The 23,124-nt window shown below is 34.7% G+C and overlaps 3 protein-coding genes across 3 annotated transcripts; 2 read left to right on the forward strand and 1 right to left on the reverse strand.

Moving 5' to 3' along the window:
- The first annotated feature begins 692 nt into the window (after window positions 1-692).
- On the forward strand, window positions 693-4,286 carry LOC140812602 (uncharacterized). Its single transcript, XM_073170911.1, has 4 exons — window positions 693-869; window positions 943-1,004; window positions 3,166-3,561; window positions 3,646-4,286. Exons 3-4 carry the CDS (start codon window positions 3,199-3,201, stop codon window positions 4,228-4,230), a joined length of 948 nt encoding a protein of 315 aa, XP_073027012.1. The 5' UTR covers window positions 693-869; window positions 943-1,004; window positions 3,166-3,198; the 3' UTR covers window positions 4,231-4,286.
- A 6,508-nt stretch (window positions 4,287-10,794) lies between these two features.
- On the forward strand, window positions 10,795-11,496 carry LOC140812217 (ethylene-responsive transcription factor 12-like). Its single transcript, XM_073170441.1, has one exon. It carries the CDS (start codon window positions 10,992-10,994, stop codon window positions 11,442-11,444), a length of 453 nt encoding a protein of 150 aa, XP_073026542.1. The 5' UTR covers window positions 10,795-10,991; the 3' UTR covers window positions 11,445-11,496.
- A 4,929-nt stretch (window positions 11,497-16,425) lies between these two features.
- Window positions 16,426-17,841, reverse strand: LOC140812907 (ethylene-responsive transcription factor 4-like). The gene has a single exon (XM_073171284.1). It carries the CDS (start codon window positions 17,460-17,462, stop codon window positions 16,800-16,802), a length of 663 nt encoding a protein of 220 aa, XP_073027385.1. The 5' UTR covers window positions 17,463-17,841; the 3' UTR covers window positions 16,426-16,799.
- Between the last annotated feature and the right edge of the window lie 5,283 nt (window positions 17,842-23,124).

Genomic DNA, 23,124 nt, shown 5'->3' on the forward strand with positions numbered 1-23,124 from the left:
TGTTCCAAGATTTCATTATTTATTATTTTATTTTATTACCGAAAAGTAAAAAGAACTAAAAAATTAAAAGGACCCGAGACGGAAAAAGGGGTAAAAAGAGGGACCAAAGGTTAATGGAGTCAAAGAAAAAGGTTTGCCTTTGACCCCTTTACGAGAGAATTGAATAGGCCCACCACTCCCCTGTCTCCTTTAGCTCGGACACCACGTAATGCACCCAACTCCACGTGGGGACCTAACACCTTTTACCTATTATGCACAATTTTTGACTCAAAACTTTTCATTAATCATTCATTTCGTACTTGCAAAATTATTCACGAATTCAAGTCTGTTTTCCTGTCGTATTTTAACAAAAAAATTTATTTACTCGAACATGTTTTTTTAAAAAAATATATATATACATATATTCAATTTAGATGGTTCTAGATTTTATAAATTATATAAAATGTTCGAGAATTTTTCCAAGTAAATAATAATTACGAAGTTTTTAGGATGTACAAATATTTATTTTTAAGATTTCAAGTTATTATTTATTTTATTATATGAGTAATTTAAACTTTACACACCAACACTACGTTTGGTACCTAGGATTCATTAGGATTGTGGACACTTTTCCCTCTTAGTCCATTGTTTGGTATATTTTTAAATAAACCCAGCTAATGTGTGCTCCATTGGACTAGGCTATACTAAGTAGTTTAAAATAAACCCACCAATGAGCCCAATATTAATAATCCTTCTAGCTATCAAGGCATCATTTCCCTAAATTACCCTCAACAACCCAACAAAAAATCTTCATCCACCTCGACAACAACGTACGAAGAGAGGCAATGGCGTAGGTTTTCCTTCTGTGCGACGACATCTACAGAAATCAGGTAAACAGTCGTCGTCCGAATTTTTTTAATCGGTACGTGTTCGTAAACCGTTCTCCAAATTAATTTCTGGTAGGGTGAAGTGAGCTGCTGTCACCTGGATAGATTCCGTGGTTTGTGGAGGCAATCACAGTTTTCGTAAGTGACATTTCTTCACTTCTGCTGCATCGTGAAATATGATGTTCGTTCTATTTATCCGGGTTTCCGTCGTTCAGTTAAATATTTGATTCCTCGCCGTTTGTATTGTTTTTGTTTTCACCAAAACCTTTTTTTTTTGTTCAGTAAATCTAGTCTTCTGCCGATTTTTTCCTATATGTCAATTACATAACCACCTCACAATTGACGCCCAAGTCAACGTACAAATCTGTGAATTAGTTAGTTCAGCCTATGTGTAATTGCAAAAGTCTTCGAATTGTGTTTAATATTGGTACATTATTTTGTAGTCATTACATACAACATTTTTTACTTAAATATACACATTAGTTGACTGTGAAACCGCATTAGTAACCAATGAATGGTAAACAAAAGAGTTATCATTACTATCTTGATTTTCATTATTTTTAATTCATTGGTATCTCGCAAATGTCATTGTTAACCCCATTCTAAATTTTAATCTTCTCTGAAGTTTCTTCAATGCCCACTATGCGCACACACCTTACTATTTCTGTGTTGCTGCACCAAATCATGTGTCGATCATTGTTGGTTATGTTACTGGTGAGACATGCACTTAAGTTGCGTGCAAAACAACGTTGCAAGAAGCGTACAAGAACAATGGCCTACAGCATGACACAAAGAATACACGTGCAAATGAACCATTTGCACAGGATTATTGACATAGGAGACGGTCAATGTGTGGTGAACCTGCGAATGAATAGAAATGCATTTGCACGTTTGTGTTACTTGCTAACTCATGTTGGAGGACTAGTGGAGTCTAGATATGTCTGTACCGAAGAGAAAGTGAGCATGTTTCTGTCTGTATTGGCTCATCACAAGAAGAATAGAGTTGTGGGACATGACTATGTACGTAGTGGACATACAATCAGCAACCATTTCCATCAAGTCCTCCAATCAGTTCTCATGTTACATCCTTTACTACTGGTTAAACCATCTCCTGTCGATGATTCTTGCACCAACGAAACATGGAAATGGTTCAAGGTAAGTTGAAAGCATTGTCAACAACATTTACGTAATAAACATTTACATACTCATTCTCGATTTGTTGCATACATACATTGCTTATAATTTATTAATTTTTAATTTCAACAGGGATGTCTTGGTGCATTAGACGGAACGTATGTAAGTGTACATGTACCTAGCACGGAGAAGGCACGATATAGAACAAGGAAAGGTACTATCGCAGTCAACGTTCTTGGTGTTTGCGACCGGGACATGAAGTTCATATATGCACTTACGGGGTGGGAGGGATCTGCAGCAGATGCCAGGGTTCTTAAAGATGCAGTGACTCGTGACGACACACTGAGAATTCCCAGAGGTTTTGATATCCTTGTTTTTGTATTAAATCTGAACTGCTGACACTTGGTTTGTAAAGCATTCACAACAAATGATTAGTGCTTCTTTCCTCAAGTTTTTCGTGCGTACATTAGGTTAATGACGTAATAAGTAATTGATTCTTTTCAGGTTGTTATTACCTATGCGACAATGGATATGGCAATGTAGATGGTTTCTTGACTCCTTACAGGCGAGTACGCTATCATAGAGATGCTTGGGGAAACCGTGCAACTGGGCCACAGAATTACAAGGAGTTATTTAACTGGAGACACTCTCAAGCACGAAACATAATCGAAAGAGCATTTGGTTTATTGAAAAAGAGATGGGCCATACTTCGAAGTCCTTCGTTCTAACCACTAAAAACACAAAACAGAATCATAATGGCGTGTATGTTGCTGCATAACTTTATCAGGTCTGAGATGGCCGACGATCCAATTGAGGCAATGGTCGATGATGTACTAAGTCCGGACAACGAGATGCAAGATGATCTAATCACTACCTTGGAAGCGTCTGATGATTGGGATACTTGGAGGGAGAACCTTGCTATGTCTATGTGGATGAATCTAAACTAAATCATTATGTTTCTTGTAATTCTTGCGTTGCAACTTCGGTGTTCATGTACTTGTGACAGTTGATGTTATTTAAGTTTATCACATAACTTGATTGCATTTTATGTCATGTTGTTTGAATTTACGCCACCCATATATGTGTTTCTTGTTAACTACACAATCTGATGTTAAGCAATTGAAATATTTTGACATGGCTAACCAGTGTGCTGTATTATGAACAGGAACAGGACAACGCCATTGGCCACATCCCAATTATGGATAGTTTTGCAACTTCCGAGAGTTTTGTTGAAAAAGCTAAAAAACCTGATAAGACAAGACGTAGTTGGAGTGAACGTGAAGAAGAGTTTCTAATACAAGCACTGAAAGAGGCGTCTGTACAAGGTTGGAAAAGCGGCAATGGATTCAGGCCAGGCTACTTAGCTTTCCTTGAAAATCGAATGAAAGTTGCATTCCCCGACACAAATATACGTGGGAATCCACATATTAACTCTAAAGTTCATGTGTGGAAGAAATTGTACGGATCTTTGGTGACGTTACTAAGTAAAAGTGGAGTAGGGTGGAACGACACAGAGAAAACCGTTGAAGCTTCAAACGACATATGGGAGGCAGTAATAAAGGTACGATTTTGCTTGACAACTGTTTACTTTTTTTTGTTGAAGTAAATTAATGATGCGCGGTATTATGTGATGTTATACTCGTAGGCAGACCACAACGCACGGTCAATGAGACACAAAAGATGGACCTATTACCATGATTGGTGTGAAATCTTTGGTAATGATCGGGCAACCGGAGATAAAGCTGAACATTTCACTGCTGCTGTCCAAGAGATTCTTACCATGACACCTGAATTGCCTAACGACGCAGGTACGAACCTCGAAGCATTCTTTTCTGTTAACGAGGGAGGTGATGAATCAATCTCTGTATCTGTCACGCCGTCTTCGCGACCGACATCTGCTGCGAACTCCAAGAGAAAGAAAAGAAAACATGTAGACGCTGCTGACGATGCGATAGTAGAAGCAATAAATAATTTCGCCAACATCACCAAAGACACAATGAATGACCTTATCAAACAATTAGCAACCCAAAAAGAAGCAGATGAGGAGAAAATGCGCAATGCCCAAGACAATGTGTTAAAGGTTATGGAAACAATTACTGAGCTGACCGAAGACGAGAAAGTAATGGTTATCGAAGAATTGGTGGAGAACCCTGCGAAATTGTCATTGTTCTTGCGCTTGGGCCATGGTGGCAGATTGAGCCTGGCGAGACGGTTGGTAAGAGGAGCTTGACGTTATGCCTTGTGATGCAGCACTTTTGGATTCATTTGATGTTTTGGTGGGAATAGTGTCACAAACTGTTTTGTATCTGAAAATTTGAACTTAACTTTGCTGCATTAGACTCGTCTCTGTAAATCGTTGTGAAATGTTGTAATTTGCTGTTTTCATGAAGTTTGTTTTTGCAGACCAAAGGTGTAAGATTCGTTTTGGCATTTGATTCGTATATTCCATGACTGAATTTATGTCGTGCAACTGTTGGTTCTTATTACTAAAGCTTCGTGCCTTCATTTCTCAAATGAATGTCCCAATTAGTGGTTGTGCTTATGAATAATAGTTTTTACACCACACATCACTGCACCTTATAAAACATGAACAAGGATGTATGCATTGCTGCACAACACTACCATTTTTTCGACAATGGAAATTATAATCTTCCAGCAGTAAACAACTCTTGATACAAGCTACATTTTGATCCAACCATTAACGCAATTAATATACAGATTTCGAACTACTTTGCAATCAAGCTTTGTGATATGAACGCATAACTCATGTAATAAAGACAGCCTCTGTTTCCCTCCATATTCACCTCGGTACATATTGTCGGGCAAGCATATAAAATGTATAGCCAAATGTGGTATGCGTTTACATACATATCAAATGCATATATATTTACATTCATATCAACGTGTGGATCTTTGTGATATGCATATATATTTACATTCATATCAAATGCAGGAGGCATGAAACTGAATTATAACCACTGACGAGAAGTGGAAAAAAAATGCTGCTTCGATGCATGTTTGGAATCTCGTATGTACTAAATGTGGTATATACATCGAAAAGTTTACGAGGTTCAACATTAGTCAAACACAATAATATATTTACATGTACAACTACATTTGATGATTCCAATACAGTGCCTTATCAGACTAGGGAAGTCGTCTTCACCACCTAACCGTCGACAAAATCGACAAGTACAACACACTGCAAAATAAACAAAAGGGTGGTACGAAGACCAAAAAACTTGCTGAATAAAGTTACTAGGTTACCCACTAGAGTCGCTTGACGTATCGATGACAACAAACGGCACACAATTAATTTCTGCAGCACGCTTCTTCATCGAACCAGGCTCGGCAACACATCCACGCTTCTTCCTTGTTAAATGATTCATTACGTCTTTGTAGTACATGTTTGCCACAGGGTCAAAAGGCTTCTCGGTTGCAGCTCTTTCCTTCAACGAACGTGATGGAGACAAACCCACGATTTCCTTGGTCTTCGATGGTTCTGGAGGTTGTACAGGACCATCGCCTTCTTCATCTGATATGAGTGATATCACTGGTACTACATACTTGCTGGTCACAGAATCTTGAGAGTGAGTAGGGAATGACACAGACATCTTCTAAACTGAGACAGAAGAAGGTTTCGGTTACATCAAAGATATTGGACAAAGAAATTGAGAGTCAACGATGCCCTTAAATAAGAAAAGGAAACGTTATAAATGCGTCCAAATCTACCAACATTAATAAACAGATCCTGTAAGATACAGACAATTAATAAGTGATTTGATATAGTAGGCATTGTAGGTCAACCACTACACCTAGGCATGAATTTGTAGTCAATATATTGCACTGAGATTTAGTAATTATATGACTAGGACCGAAAATAACACTTACTACAAATAAATGAACTAACAGCCAATCCCACCAAGCTACCCATTTGTTGTGAATTATGATGGACAGATGTGCAGAGAACGATTTACGAGGCTGTACATGTTCATATATCCACAACCAAAACAAAAAAAGTAAAACATGTTCAACAATAATGACCTTATTCCCCTTCTGATGCAACAATATAGAATGTTCACTTAACTTTGCATCCCAAGGAAGAAGCAGAACTCAAAAATCTTGATGCACCTTAATCCCTTGCCATTATTGTTGCTCTTCCCTGTTGACATTCCACATCAAACGAAGTTGTTCAAGTCAAATTACAATGCATATCAGAGCAAAATATAAACAATTTAATTCTGAGAATGGGGTTCTTACTCTCATGTACGCATTGATTCACTGCATCTTCTGGAGATGGGGTTCAAAATGAATTTACATTCGCTTATGCAGCTATGTACAAAAATGGGCAGCTTAACAAACGTTATAACAACTACAACAACCCAATAATTACAACAAGGCAGCTTAATAAGTAAAATAAATTATATTAAACACAAACAGCCAAAACTACAACCCAACAAAGTTTTACAACAACTACAACAAGCCAGTAATTACAATACCGAGACTTCTATTTGCTCGTAAACAGTTTTAAAAAAAAGCGTGAACGATGGATAATATATCACGCACCAACGTCGATACAATTTTACAAGACAATATTACAACATAACGAACATACACACAACATTGTTCTTACTTACAAATTAAAATAACAAGCATGACAAACATCAGTAAACACAATATGGAGCAAATGCAACCAAAGCAACAACAAACTTGGTCGATAGATAGAGGTGTTTGCTCCAGTGGATCATTTGGTGGAGTTGATGTGGTGGATGCCATAACTGACTTGGTTTGAGCGTCTTGTTCCGTGTCAACTGTATCGGCATTCTTCAAATTAAAAGACTGTGAACTACATGATGCATTGTATGCTTGTGTGTGCCGACGCTTTACAATGGGGGAAGTTGGATGTTGCGACGATTTCGAACCCATGTCAATTTTGGATGATGTTTCATTGATCGAAGATATTTTGCCATATTCATCGTACCAATAGAATCGGTTCCAAATTTCAAACCGGCAGGACATATAAAGTAATAGTGGCCAGGTCGTGTTGAATGTGGCCCAGCTTCACGTAATACCATTAACCCATTGCCGCACTCGCAATGTGGTGGTGTCTTCACGTCCATTTTAACTACGCTAAACTGTCATTCAATGAATTCCTAAGTGACGTTCTTAGCTATAGGTAGCTGTCTAAAACACATTTGCAATACTTAATCATAAACTTAACAAACGTTACGAAAACATTTGAATTTCTGAAGAATTTAGGATCTACAACACACAACATAACAATGACATCGACTAACACCGACCACCAGAGACATCAAATGCGACTAACATTTACCCCGTCCACCCATAGAACTTGCAAACCCAATATTCCCTTTTTTTTTGTACTGGGAAAAGAAATTCTGCAAATATATATAAATAAACTTATCGGAAATCAACAAAGGGTCCTAAATCTAAACACTTGTAAAATGTTCTTACAATTACTCACATTAAGTGCAGATTGTTGTCTCGCGATTTAGGTACGACGTAGTAGCTGCTCATTTACATATTGTCGTCATGTCGCCCAAGTAAAAACATGCTCCATCGATTTTCAGTCCTTCACATGTCGGATTCACTGGAGGAAAACGAAGATCCACACGTTGTTGGCGGAAAATCTTCGTTCGGTGTACACTGTTCACGGGTAGGGTTTTCTTCACATACTGAGGTTGAAATGCGTGGTAGATGAAGTAGGTAGGAGATTGTAATTTATTTTTTTAACGCAAAGGGTATTTTCGGTACTATGCATATACGTAATTTGTTAATCACAACCTTTAACTTCTCACCAAACACAAGAAAGGATATGAACAAAACACACGAATCTTGGTGTATCCTATTTTTAATCATTTAGGTATTAATCATTTCATTTGTCCTATCCTATCACCAAACACAGCGCAAGAGTTATACCACGGTGCCCATACAATTATCATCTCATCTGTAATCTACAAAAAAATATATGCTATAAATTCTAAAAGAGTAGGTCTCATGTGAGACCGTCTCACGGATCTCAATCTGTGAGACGGGTCAACCCTACTCATATTCACCATAAAAAGTAGTACTCTTAGCATAAAAAGCAATACTATTTCATGGATTACCCATATAGAGATCCGTCTCACAAAATTTGACCCGTGAGACCGTCTCACACAAGTTTTTGCCATTCTAAAAATAACAAATTAATAATATATTTTTATCAAATAAGAAAATGATATATTGTTTTTCATACAAAAAAATATCGTGCATAAAAAATTAATTGACACACACATTGCAAGTAGGGCTGGCGAAAATCAAAAAATTCCCGACCCTTCCCGACTTCCAACCCGGGCCCGACCCGAAATTTTCCCGATCCGAATGCCCGACCCGCTCAGAATCGGTAAAAGGATCGGGAATATAGGATATTCCGGACGGGATTCCCGACCCGACCCGAATATATTAATAAATTTAAATATTTAATTTCATTTGAAAAAAAGACTAAAATACTAATTTTATTTATTGAATTAAATATGTTTTTTTAAATTTAATCTATACATAATATTTATACTTATTTGGGTTATTTTATATATTTAAGATTTTATTAACTTATATGTATATATTCTTAAATTAGTTGGTCATATTACTGGTTAGAGAACAAATGGAAAACGAAAAGAAATTTAAAAAAAATCAAGAATAGTATAGAATGTATTTTTGTGCACCCATCATTTGCTTTTAAGATATATGAAAAATATTTTTTCGCTTAGGTATATTTTAGTAATTTATTTCAAATACAATCATAATACAAAAACGTTTTAGTAATTTTATATTTTTATCACGTATATTTTACAATGACAAGCTTCATTTGATTTTATTCGTCAAAAAAATAAAACATAAATGAATCTTATTAATTTGATTTGATTAAAAAAATATTAAATTTTATACTTAAAATATATATATATATATTTTTTATAAATATAAATCGGATCAAATTCTAGGTCATGAAAATATTTAAAACATTCTTCAAATTCAACAACAATAATAAAATGAAATGATAAAAATAAAAAATGAACAAAATGAATGACTCACTCTTGGTCATAATAATGAAAATTCAGTGAGAATAATGCATTCTGTGCACACGATCCTTGAGAATCCTAATGTACAAAGCTACATGATTTGCAGGAATTTTCTGAATTTCATTACCGCAACTCTTTCGAATATCTCCGAATTTTGTCTGTTCATTTCTGTACGATTCACCGTTTATTTTCTTGCTTGAATCTTTCACATCTTCCGTGAATTTCACTATGTTCTTCTTCGTTTGATCACTTTTCTTGCTCCCTATGAATTCATGAACATGTAGATGAACAGAAAAATCCAATGAAAAATAAGTGTTTTCTTGATATTTAGTATCTGAATCTGAAGCTAAACTCGATTTGAGAGCCTTCTTTTCTGGACAAATAAAAAATATTTATCGGGATTTTTTCTCCTTTCCCGACCCGATCCCGAACATTCGGGTCCCAATATTTATCGGGTACGGGATCGAGAATCTATTTTTATTCCCAATTTTTATCGTGACGGGGATCGAGTTAGGAGGTTACCGGACGAGTCTCTACCCGATCCAGCCCTAATCGCAAGCAAAAGAATAGTGGTGATAATAATTATGGGCAGAAAAAAGTGTGCCCCTGACTCGATTTAATAGTTCAACTATGTGCATTAATTAATGGGGGTGGATTTAATTTTGTTCTTGAATTTTTTATTATATATATTTAAATGAATCTTATTATAGAAATGGGAAAAGAAAAAGGAAAGTTAAATAATTAATTAATCTGGAACGTACGATGGTGAGATTCTTTCAAAGAAATATTTTTGACCTTTCGTCCATTAGTGGTCACTCACTCCTCAAAGAGGTAATATTTTTATGTGTACGACAAAGGCATCCGTCCAAAATAATGTATAGTAAATACTTTATTATATATATATATATATATATAATAGTAAATAAATAATTTATTAAGCACGAGAAAATGTGGAGAAGGTGGAGGAGCGGCTGACCAGCGCCGTACTAAATATAGGGCATACGCAAGCATTTGGAGAGTAACGCGTTTGAGTTGTCGGGACACGTCTTATCAGGCGCGGCGGCTCATGCATGGCCTCTCTCCGACCCCCCCACACCCACACTGAGTCTTCCAAGATTCGACCCTACCTCTGCATTTTTCAAGGACAAGATTGGGCCACACTGATTTTTCATGCGAGATTCCAAGGATATTGCATTATTTCCTAAGAGGAATTTAATTAGCTAGGAGCCTCTGATTTAATTTTTTTGTGATCTACTTTACATAAACATCAACTATATTGTATAAAAAAACTTAACCAACTTAGGATTTTCTTTTGAGTTAATCCTCTTCCTGATCAGTGTATGAATTCGTGCAGTCATCATTGTGTTCGGAAATTTGGAGAGTTAAATTTACAGTCAAACAAAAGTACCACCCAAAAAAATATTATCATCGAAAATAAATAACTTATAGTACACTGTTGCTGTACACGAAGTTTGGAAATTCCAGGTTCATACACAAAACTGCACGCAAATTGAAATATCAAAGATGTGTCATATCAAATATTATTTTGAAGTTTTTGATTATGTTTTAATGTAAGATTTTAGAAACTTAATAAATAATAAGTTTCAGGACCCAGAATGAATTATTTTATTATATTTAAAAAGAAACGACCAAGTCTCTGCATATATGACTGTTAAAAAGTGAAAAATAGTAAACGGTGTAAGGATTGGGTTTGTAGGTACACGTAAGGAAGTGCACAGACAATAACGCCGCCGTTATATTATTTATTTATGGTTCTTGCCGTCCAGCCGACGATTACGGGAGACTCTGCGGACCCTTTACTTTTACCCTCACTCCCACAACACACAACACAACATCCTCTTCCATTTCTTTCAAAACCAATCCCCTTCTCTCTCTGTAACTCCTCTCGTTTTCCATGGCTTCGACACGCGAAGGTCACTACAGGGGAGTCAGAAAGCGTCCATGGGGTCGTTACGCCGCCGAAATTCGCGATCCGTGGAAGAAAACACGCGTTTGGCTGGGTACCTTCGACACTCCAGAAGAGGCGGCGCTGGCGTACGACGGAGCCGCCAGGTCACTCCGAGGAGCCAAGGCCAAGACCAACTTCCAGGCGCCTCCCACGGGCCTCTCCTTGGACCTCAACCTTCCTTCCGACAACCGCTGGATGTCTCCGTCCGGAAAACTCGTCATCAACGAGTTCATGCACACTGGGGTTCTCAAAGATGTCGTGCCCCAGGGTAATGGCGCACACGTGGCGGCCTCAGCTGTGGCTCCGGTGGTCGATGGAGATGGTCCGGCGAAGTATTTTGGGATTGTCAGACGTGGTTTGTCGATAGATTTGAACGAACCTCCACCTCTGTGGATGTAGCCAATTGTTTCGTTAGATTATGGTTTTTTTAGTATGTCATTGCTTTCGGACAGCACTTCTCTCTCGACTTGGCACCAGTTATATGTTCGGATTACGTATCTTAATGTCTGTATATATTTGTTTAATTTTTTCCTAAGATTATCGAAGTTCTAATCGAGTGTTATCTTTCCTGTTACTGAATGAATCGTTGGATTCATGCATATATATATATATATATATATATATATATATATATATATATGTATATATATATATGATTAAGTCCCACCAATTTAATATTTGACAAATACTATGATTTAGAGGCATCATCGTATCTTGCTAAAGTGGTAATGGAGTGTCACGCGCCGGGAAGGGCTTTGTTATAATAATAATAATAATAATAATAATATATTTAGATATATATAGAGATAAAGAAAGGTACAGGGAATGGGTGTTTGGGAGCGCAAGCGTGTGGGCATGATGCAAGTTACTGAGGATTAAGAGTCCAATGTTCTCGCGGTTTGTGACTATGCTTTTTCCAGCATGACTATTTTCTGAATTCATTGCGGGATCTTTTGGACGCGTTTCACGTGGGCTTCACCGATTTGACCCTTCAGCGGGCACTGTTCCGAATATCAAAAAGACCCAAATAACTCAAATCGAGTTAAAGTTTTACGCAAATGTATGTTTTTTTTTTATGAAATGGGTCTGGATTTTCTATCTTTAGTATAATTAAATTATTTAAATAACTGACTTTGAATCCAATATATCGTAAATCGGTCTTAGGTTTGATCTTTGTTTTTAAGTCAAGATTCAATTGCAAATATGAAGACCAGACAGATTTCCAACGTCACACAGATTTATTTACATTTTCATTAACGGGTGAAGTGAACACAGGGGATATCGAGGAATAATGTTATTGATGTACGTTCTGATAAATTAGGTGGGGGGACAGAAATTATGATTTTTCCCCTCACAGTTTGGTGTAGTGAAGTTAATTGTTTTTAACCAAAATAATAATAAGGAACGAAAGACGGAAAAAATTAAAATTCAAGGACTATTTTATTCATAAAAATTATTTGATATAAAAATTAATTACATGTAAAATATTTAAAATAGATTCGATTACATGTGAATTTTCTTGAAGTGAAATTCGTTTGACTCGAAGCCATCATCGCCCATCGGTCTAGTGGATGGTTTTGTTGGACTTGGGTATTCAATAGTCATATAGCTTATGAACAAAAAAATTCAGCGAGACAGTGTCACAAATCATTTTATGATAAAATAGTGTATATTATTGTAAATATGAACATGATGGACTTGTTTCACGAATAAAAATCCGTGAGAATATAAGTTTATTATATCATGATAAAATTAATGCGTGGAAAAGTGTTAATTAAGGACAATTAACCATGTCAATTGCCATTGGTAAAATTACACTAAAATAAAATATTGCGTGCTTTATTTATATTTATAATATAATAATTAATAAAATCTGCAAGGGAGATTAAACAATCATAATAATAAATAAAAGGAAATGCCAGTCAAACGTTTTCTTGTTTGATATAAATAGCTTTCTTTATTGTAAACAAATAAAGTATACAGTCTTGGTGGTTGCGATTAAATCATTACGTGTTGACTGGTTCATAAATTCATTGACTCCTAATACAAGCTTGCCCTCAATTAGCTCTCTTTTGCCTATGAAGGGCATCATCGGCCTTTCATATATTTTTAGTCATTGAATGTAGTTCTTATTTAATTTACATTTTTTTTATTGAAACACCAACATAATACCATAAAAAATATAAATATGAAAAATGGGTGTCGGGAAAAAATACATTTTGTGTAATTGAAAGAATAATTTCACTCATTAAATTTGATTTTTTATAATTTTAGACACGACCAGATTAAAATTTGGACAATGTCAGGAATGACACGTGGGAAGCTGGATTACGCAGAGTAGAGATAGGGAAATTTGTAGAGCAATACACGCAAGTCCCCACTTGAATAATTCTTTTTTAATTATTATATATAAAATAAATAAAAATTGTACTACCTAATAAAGCGTGAGCAGCAGCAGCCGCACAGAAAAGCCGCAGATTCTTTCAGATCTTTGCTGCAGCCGCTCCTCGGCCCCACATCTTTCAACTTTTTTTTTTTTAATTTAGTTAAATTGATTAAATACTCGTAACTACATAAATGTGTTTTTGCCGGCCGTCAATTCAACATCTAAACCTACCTTTCACATTCATCCTTAAATACTCTGGCAAAATTATTACCACATTAATGTCCCAGTCCAAATCAAAGTCAATAAAATTAAATTTGAATTTTAAAAACTGGTCTAGAGTTATTTATTTATGTCCCAGGATACACCTTTTCATATATAAACTTATGAATTATTAACCTTTGATTCATTTGTTATGTACCCATTGAGGGGCAGTAGGCCTCGTTTGGTTTACATATCTGAAGTTTTAGAAACATAATTTTTTTTTACAAAAATTGTATGTGATTTTTTTTTTGGTGGAATAAAATTATATAATGAAATTATTTTAAAGTCTTAAAATAGTATATCTCATATTATATGACAATATAATGTAAATTGTGTATTTTTTAAAGAACACTGAAAATAATAAATATGAAATTTAAAAAAAAGATATTTTTATAAATTATGCTTTTCTATAATATTTATATTATTTATAATTTTATATTTATATTATAATTTAATATAAATATAATTTTTTAAATAAAAATTAATTCACCCCCTTCACACGCCAAAAATAAAATTGATGAAACTTTCTTTTTGGTGATACTGGTGCATAATCCCAACAATGCCATTGCCGCTTAAATTATGGAACGAATGCATTTAATCTATAATATATTATTAAAATTTTCGATTTTTGAGGATTAGCTATAAATGTTTAATTATATAATTAACTTTATTATCCTACTAAAAACTTGTTTAAGTCATTTCATATTTTATGTAAAAAAATTTAAACAAAATTTCTCTTTTAAATCAAACAAATCTTTTAAATTGAAAATAATTTCACATTAATTATTTATTATTATTATTTCGAATTAAAAATAATAATAATACATACAAAGTGTGTATCTTTAATTAGTGTATCATTATTGTCGCAGTTTGCATATTTGTTTAGTCACTGTCTTTCTGAATTATTCATTATAGGATAATATATTTTATTATATTAAAAAAATGAATATAATATTATCGTAATTAAGATAAAATTGCATGATAAACTAACTGTAAATCAAAATGAATATATATATATATATATATATATATATATATATATATATATATATATATGTGGACGAGAAATTAAAGACCCCTGTATTACCCACAGACGGTAGGCTTTATTTATGGCCCATTTTGATAGACAAAATCTCAACAATAACTTTTATATATATATATATATATATATAAAAGTTATTGTTGAGATTTTGTCTATCAAAATGGGCCATAAATAAAGCCTACCGTCTGTGGGTAATACAGGGGTCTTTAATTTCTCGTCCACATGCCTCTGTAAATCAAATTATATACAATGCATATTTAATATGAATATATACATATCATTACATCTAGTATTTGATACTTATATGATTAATAAAACTAGATAAAAGATTAAAGAGTTGGTCTCTTGATGCTTATATGATTAATAAAACAAGATAAAAGATTAAAGAGTTGGTCTCATGTGAGACTGTATCACGGATCTTAATTTTTGTGACGAGTCAATCCTATCTATATTCACAATAAAAAGTAATACTCTTAACATAAAAAGTAATACTTTTTCATGTATGACCCAAATAAGAGATCTGTGTCACAAATATGATCCGTGAGATCGTCTCACATAAATTTTTGTCTAGATTAAAAATGGAACTCTAACTGCGTAGCTTGTAATATATTACAAGATAAAGTATCATAATTCAAATATTTAAAGATATTATCTAAATTTCAAAAATAACCATCTGCCCCAAAATATTATCTATAACATTGACTAATGTTTTTTTTGGTTAAACTGATAAAATTTACTTACACCAACGCTAGTGTCGAATGTCTATTAGATGAAAAGATATCGTGTAACGAGCTCATTTAATGCTTCTTTAATAAATTGAATTATTGTTTCCCCAAAAAGAAACCCTAAAATCAATCAATCTTTATAAATTCCAATAGGATAGATAGGTAGATGCCTTGAACCTAAGATTATCGACACATCACAAGGAATAAACATCGAGATGAAAATTAGTAGACAAGGATAAGACTCTTGTAATTACATATATTTTATGTTTAATAATAATTTAATATTGAAGAAATTTGGCGTGAAGGTGAAGTTGTCACCTCAAAAGGCACCGATTTTCCCATTAAAAATGGGTGGCCCCCCCACACCTACCTCATTATTATTAGTTAATAATATTATTATATGTGGTTCGGTAATAATTTTGATATATCTGTTGGCGATGATGATGTGGCGTGGTTTCTCTCTCTATGGCCCCACTCGCAGCCGGCTTAATTGTCTATGTTAAATCCGACAACTCACCTAAGCTAAACATCACAATTTTCCAATAATCTTTTCACCAGAACTAAATGGACCTAAATTTAAGCGCAAGATGCCCCAATTTTCCGGATTAATATATATGGAAGTGTCCCTCTCCTTGTTCTAATATTCAAACAATGAAGTTTCACATTTTTTGAATGGTCGAGTTCGGGTCAACCCGGTTAAATATATAAATTATATTTTTTAAAAATAATATCAATTTTCCGAATAATCTTTTCAGCAGAGCGACAGATGCCCCAATTCAAAGACGCTTGTTCACATCAACTCATTTTGGTTAGAATGGACTAAAATCAAGTTTTCAGGATTATTATAATTCTATTTGATTTGACAAATTACTTCTACAAATGATCAATAATAATATTAAAAGCATATATGCTTACATGTTAAAAACAGAGGGGCGAGCTTGAATAAGAAGAAAATTAGGCGGACAATAAACAAGTTTCACTTTTATCGCAAACAATATTATTATATACTTGGTGAGAGCGGATAAAGGGTGGGCAGCTGATACATCCACTTAGTTATTATTACCAACCCTATAGCATGTAGGAGATGTCCGTACGGATATGGCCCACGATTGCCGACCAATTTCGCCCACGCTTCATGGCTACTTCGCCGGCCAACTTGACTACATTCAGACTCAGACTATACTATTCACATCAAACGGCGATCGTTACATCGACAGGTTACAGACTTAAAATTTTCACGGTTAAGTACTACTCTATATAAATCTCTACTGGTTTTATTTTATTTTTCTCGGAAAAATATTAAATAAAGGAATTAATCGAACAAAATCTCGCCGCGGGGATCAAACGCTTTCCGGTGGAGGGAGGTTGAGGTCGAGATTCAAGCCTCTTCTGTGTTGCGACTGGTCCGCGACTGCTGACGAGGAATCGCAGTCGCCCTGGGCCCCGTCAGCGTGGAAGAAATCCACAGGGAGCTGTCGGAATTGGTTCATGAGCTCGGCGATTTCTTGACGCGACTCGGGACCCAGGTGGAGCATCGTGGTATGCTCCGGTTTGTAGCTGACGAATGTGGCGGACGTGACCGGCGTAAGAAACTTGAGGTTATTCTGAAAGGGGAATCTCATGGGTCGCCGGCCAAGAGTGAGGTCCAGAGGTAAACGATCCACCTTCAGCAACGACGGCGCATGGACATCCTCCCGGCTCGAAGATTCCAAGGTGCTGCTCTGGCTTGGGCTCCGATTGTTGACTTTCTTGACAATGGAATCGGGGGAAGGAAAGTTGGTCTTGGCCTTGTGTCCTCGAAATTTGCGAGCGGCCTCATCGTAAGCTCTGGCCGCCTCCTCCGCCGTGTCGAATGTCCCCAACCACACGCGGATCTTCTTCCCCGGATCCCTTATCTCCGCTGCATACCTTCCCCACGGCCTCTTCCTAACCCCGCGAAAATGTGTTTCATCGTCACCGCGCCTAGCCCCCAACGGCGCCGCGGCTCTAGCCCTCGGAGCCATCACATTCAGAATAAATCAAGAGCTTATTGATTAAATTATTGATTTTGGTAGAGCTAAAAGTACGGGTGAATGAATGGCTATGGATTGAATATATAGAGGATTGCAGTCAAAGTCGAGCCGCCCGGCGGAGGAGTTGGGACCCGCATGGTTACGTGGCAGACGAGATTTGTTGGCGGTGCATACGTGTGGATTGTGGAAAGAGTTGTCTGTGTTAAGGAAATGACCGCTGTAATAAGTTGCATGCCCAATTGTCTTCACTCCCTATTTTCTATATTTTTTTTTCTTTTATTTATTTTGTAGGGGTTATTATTAATTTTTAAAAAACTCACTCACGAGCAAGTGATTTCAGTCGGGCTCCCGCAGGACCTTATTTTACATTTTCTTTAGTTTCAAGTTCAACACCGCTTGATGGAATAATCAAATAATTTTGTCAGCTTTCGCAAAATCGATATATAGATTTGATTCGGATATATGTTAATATTTGAAATGATATTAATTTTGAGCCAATTTTAAATCTATTATAATTATTATTATAGTTTAAAGAAAGCAATTTAAATCTATCCAATATAAACAATAAAAGATAATTTAAATATATGAATTTGAAACACATGACTTCGGATCATTCCATCTAAACACAATATAAACGATTTAATAAGTGAAATTAATTGATATATCCCATTTGATCATTTCATTAATTAACAGCACACTGACTATTTTAATTGATCTTTGTCAGAATCATGTTTTAAATTCTTTTTGTTAGAACAAACAGAACCATTTTCAGATAAACGAATTTAGTGACTTTTAGCCCTCACAATAGAAAGGCATAACTTTTTGTATATAAATCTATACTTTGCTATTTTATTTTATATTATAATAGTTGAATATTTTAGTTATAGCAGAATTATTTATTTCAATATATCTGATGGAAAAAATAATATAAAAATGGTGCCAAGAGGCAAGTAATGCATTAACTTCATGTTTCAAGCGGTTAACTTGCGTTTGGTTATTTCAAACTTCGAAGTATCATCTCTATTTTTGAAATACTAAATATTTTTTACAATAGTTAAGTTTCTACTTCGACAATAATGAACTTCATGATATTACGAGAAATTGTCACCGCAACACATATTGGAAAGAATCTCATCAAAAAGTATTTCTTATATGAAATAGAAAGTTGAGATATATTTTCAAAAGAGAATGATACGAGAAAACGAGAACTCTAAGTTTTCAAATGTAATTCTCTTAATTCACATCAGTCATCATTAAGGTGGGGGAGTGACATGGTTAATTAGACCAGGAAATGGGTTTACCACTATTGATCCATTAGCTAAGTTTAACATTGTACGACCTTTGTTGGATATGATACTACGTGGTCATCTTGACCTTTATATTTTTAGGGTGATACGGGTTCATCTGGTCCATTAGGTTTTTTTCGATAACACAAGCTCATCTGGTCGAACATTTTTTCGATAACACAGGCCCATCTGATCCATCAATTTTTTTTTTTGTGTAGTACATGGAATGTTTTGTGGGTAATACAGAATCATCTGGACCATCATGTTTTTTTTTTGGTAACACAAAGTCATCTGATCCATCATGTGATATCCAACATTCATTTGCTTACCATGATTATCAAAATCCAATTTGGTCAAATATCCAAAGTTTTACTGACCTTTTTAATGTTGTTCTACAACAACTTGTTTATGATATGCGACCGAAAGAAATGTTATTTCACCAGTAATTTTTCCAGGTTATTCAAATGAACTAAATGTTCTTAATCAAGAAATTATATTGCGTAGATGGACGAAAAAATGTAATTCACTCGAGTGTGGAACTAGAAGTCATCTATATTATTGTAATTCTGATGATGATTTTTTTATTGAAATTTTATAATTAAAATATTTTGATGGGAATTGGAATCTATTTGTATCATTTTATCAATTAAATTTTATATTGTACTAAAATTTCATAACTAATATTTATATATTTTTTAATTATATAAAATATTTTTTTATTTTAAAAAAGTCAAATACAATAATTTTGTATATCAACAATTAAAATTTAATATTTATCATGAATATATGATTGATATTGATTTAATTTAGAAAAAAAATTATATTATACTAAAAAATATCATTTTATCAATTAAATTATATATTCCACTAAAATTTCGTAATTAAGATTTATATATTTTCGAATTATGTAAAATATTGATTTTATTTTTTAAAAATAAATACAATATTCTTGTATATCAACAACTAAAATTTAATATTTAATATAAATATTCTTAATAAATAACTTTTAACTAACATTAATACAAAATGATACTTATTTGACAAAATAATTTCGAACTAAAAAATATAACAAAAAAATACGATACAATACATTTAGAAATTGTGAACGGCGATGCTCCCACGTTGGCAGTGTCCCGTCAGAGACAGCTACCGTAACCAATCAACAAAATTATTTTTGAAATTAATTTTTTGTTTTAAAATTAATAATAACAAGAACCCATAAAAACCAGACAAGTGTGGGAAACTTCTATTATAGCAGCAGCCCCCGGCCCGCCCATGGATTTTTCAATAAATGGATTATGAACGTCATACCACGGCCCCCCGTCAGCGCGTGAGCTTTTATTTGCACGTGTGGTAATTAAATTTGATGGTGTGCTGTTAGTATCTAGTCTAGGCCGCTAGTTAAGAACAAGTATTCTTTCCATTAAAAGCGGTGATGGTATCCATTAGCCTCGTGCGTTTCTTGCCGAGTAAAGAACTAAATATCATTTGCTTCAGTAGCAGAATCTTGTCGAGCAGAAACCTCCTAAATTTTGCATATGGATTTATGAAAAACTTGCACATGGAATATAATATGCTTGGCTCCGTATCTTATCGGGCAAATGCAGTTAGACCACCTGTTTCTTTTTGGTTTTATGGATATTAGAAAGCCACAATTACAAGTTGCGGCTTTCAAAGGGTGCCACAATTACCAGTTCCGTCTAAACGATATGTTCTCTTGCAAAGGGTAAGCAGTACTTGTCTCTCCAAGCTCATCCTTTTCATGAACAATTCTAACGGGAGGAGTATGCTGGTCTAGGTTCTTGGAGCCAAAAAAGGTCCAGGTTGTTGTTTATACTTTAAATTAAACTAGTATGAGGTCTATGTTGTTGGTCCAAAAAAGTTACTATTTCAAGGATCGAGCTCTCAATGTAGCTAGCATATGCTGAAATCCATATATCAGAACGCGAATAGACCCACCTGTTCCTCTGAAATACCGGTCTTCGATATATAATTTTAGGGAACCGGGTATCAAACGAACTCGATTGGAGTAATTTATCAGAGCCATAGCCAGAGCCAGAGCTCCGCATCATGTCATATTTGACACTGCATACAAATAAATGGTCAGGGGTCCAGGTGATCGGCCTGGATTTTGGGTCGTCGAGTACTCATCAGTGGAACAAAACTTTTTGAGTGCAGGGTGGGAAATATGTATGATAATTTGAATTAAAGTCAAATATCCATCCCTTTTTTAAAGTCTAATTCAGTTATATTAAAAAAATCACACTTTCAATGAGTGCGTTTGAAGCATGTAAAGATGTATGACTCTCCAAATGCTGCACATTGACGACAATGGCATTTCTAGTAATACGAACCCAAACATACAATAGACGATTTCTTACAATTATCAAGTGTAATTAACAACGTAAGAATTTTCAAAAATATATTTGCACAAACAGTTGCTGTTGTTTCTCAGCAAATCTTTTGTCTTCTTTTTCCATTTTTTCACATCCCCCTTTACCAAGCAGCAAACCCCAAGAAACTGTCAACAAAAGCATGTAAAATATATTACAAGAAACGATTACATGCATCAGATTTTATCGTTTACAACTTCACAAACATTGAAGAGTATCGTTAACTGTTTTCCAAGAATTATAAATTATGTAATGAACCGACATGGGGATAACGGTAAGATGCTTTGCTACTTTTTTAGTACTATATGGTGAGATATATCTATCATATATACTTTTTAAAAAGCTGTACCAGTTGATACCTAGCCAATAATTGAATATCAAACCATTCTCTAATTATGGAAATTAATTAACTTCAAGGTTGGTTGAGAAAATTTGAGCATAAAATAGTTTTGAATTAAGAACTATTGGGTACATATAAATCTGCAAGTGGGGGAATTAAATGAAGACATGCAGCGAGCCATCAACCACTTTTGTAATTGTTCCCATGTACTGTTGAAGTGCTCTAGAGTTGTTTTTTTAAGGACAATCATTTAGATAATTCTTTACGCATTAGAAACTTTTAAAACAAATAATTTCAGCTTAATATAAATACAAAATCGAGCGAATTCACCTCGATCCTCATTTACATTCGATCGTATATTATATGTAAATGCTATTTAACAATTATTTGTTTAAAAGGAAAAACTATACCCAGTCAGCTTGAGCATTTCAAGAAAGTTGGTTTCGACATTTATTAACTAAAAAATAATTTTGGGCCACGAAATGAAAGGCGCAGAGGGGAAACCTGAGAGCACGGACGGCAAAGTGGGAAGAAAGGCCGGCGTGGAAGAAGAAATTGGCCCCGTGAAGGAACACGACGACTCCGGTGCACCCCAGCAGGAATAATTCCAGCATCTGATCAACGGAGATTAATGTCTGATTAAGGAATTTGAGATTCTCTTCTTCCTTCTTATTAAAAAAAAAATATGAAACGTTATAATGATACGACGCTTCGACCAATTTGTGATGGGTGGTTGGTCATATATTATAGGGGGAGAACAGTTGTTAATAATAATTAGGATTAATTGAAGAAGATTACACCTCTCTTGTAATAATTGGAAAAGGGTATATGCCATTGGACCAAGTGCGATTATAAATAAGAGTTTTCTTAAATATATATATTTTTAAGTTTTAATTAAGCTAAAAAAGATAAGAAAAATTATTGGCGCTATGACGTTGAATTCTCGTCTCTTGGAAAAGGAATTTCATCTTACAGCTTGGGAAAAACGAGGCTCATTGGCCCCAAAGTCGTTAGTTGACATTTATTGTTTACTTACTTAAAGGATTATTATAAATTAATAAGATTATCTCCAACTCATATTCCATGTTTTCCACCGTATATCTTTTATAATATAATTCAAAATATTATCCAACTCATATCCTCTAAGGGTCCGCTTGGTTCGTAGGATGTGATAGTTGAATGATTAATAATTTGATTGATAAGTGTTTGATATGATAAGATATTTAATTTCAGAGTTATGTAATATCACGTGTGGTGTGAAATTAATAGTATTGATAAAGTCATGATAAGTGTGCTAAAGACCAAAATACCCTTGATGTTACTATTTATTTTATTTTGTTATATCGTTTTTAGTCCCCCAACCTACGGCTTGTTCTCTCAAAAATCAGACCCCAATTGGAAACCCTCTTCCTTTCGGTCGTACGTGAAGATTTTAAAGATGAGTTCAGAACCGTCAAAGATGTGAACCGAAAGGCAACAGAAAGCTAGAGCACCTCCTTGTGAGTTCAAATTTTCTCTCTTGCAGGTGAGATTTGAACTTAATTTCACCAACGTCGTTCGATCCGTTGTTATAAAGCAACATTTACGGCGCAAGAAAGAAAGCCAACCAAGTAACGTATTTCAGCCCCTTAAAT

The sequence above is a fragment of the Primulina eburnea genome, chromosome 14, assembly GCF_022965805.1.
Source record: "Primulina eburnea isolate SZY01 chromosome 14, ASM2296580v1, whole genome shotgun sequence".
Taxonomy (NCBI): Eukaryota; Viridiplantae; Streptophyta; class Magnoliopsida; order Lamiales; family Gesneriaceae; genus Primulina; species Primulina eburnea.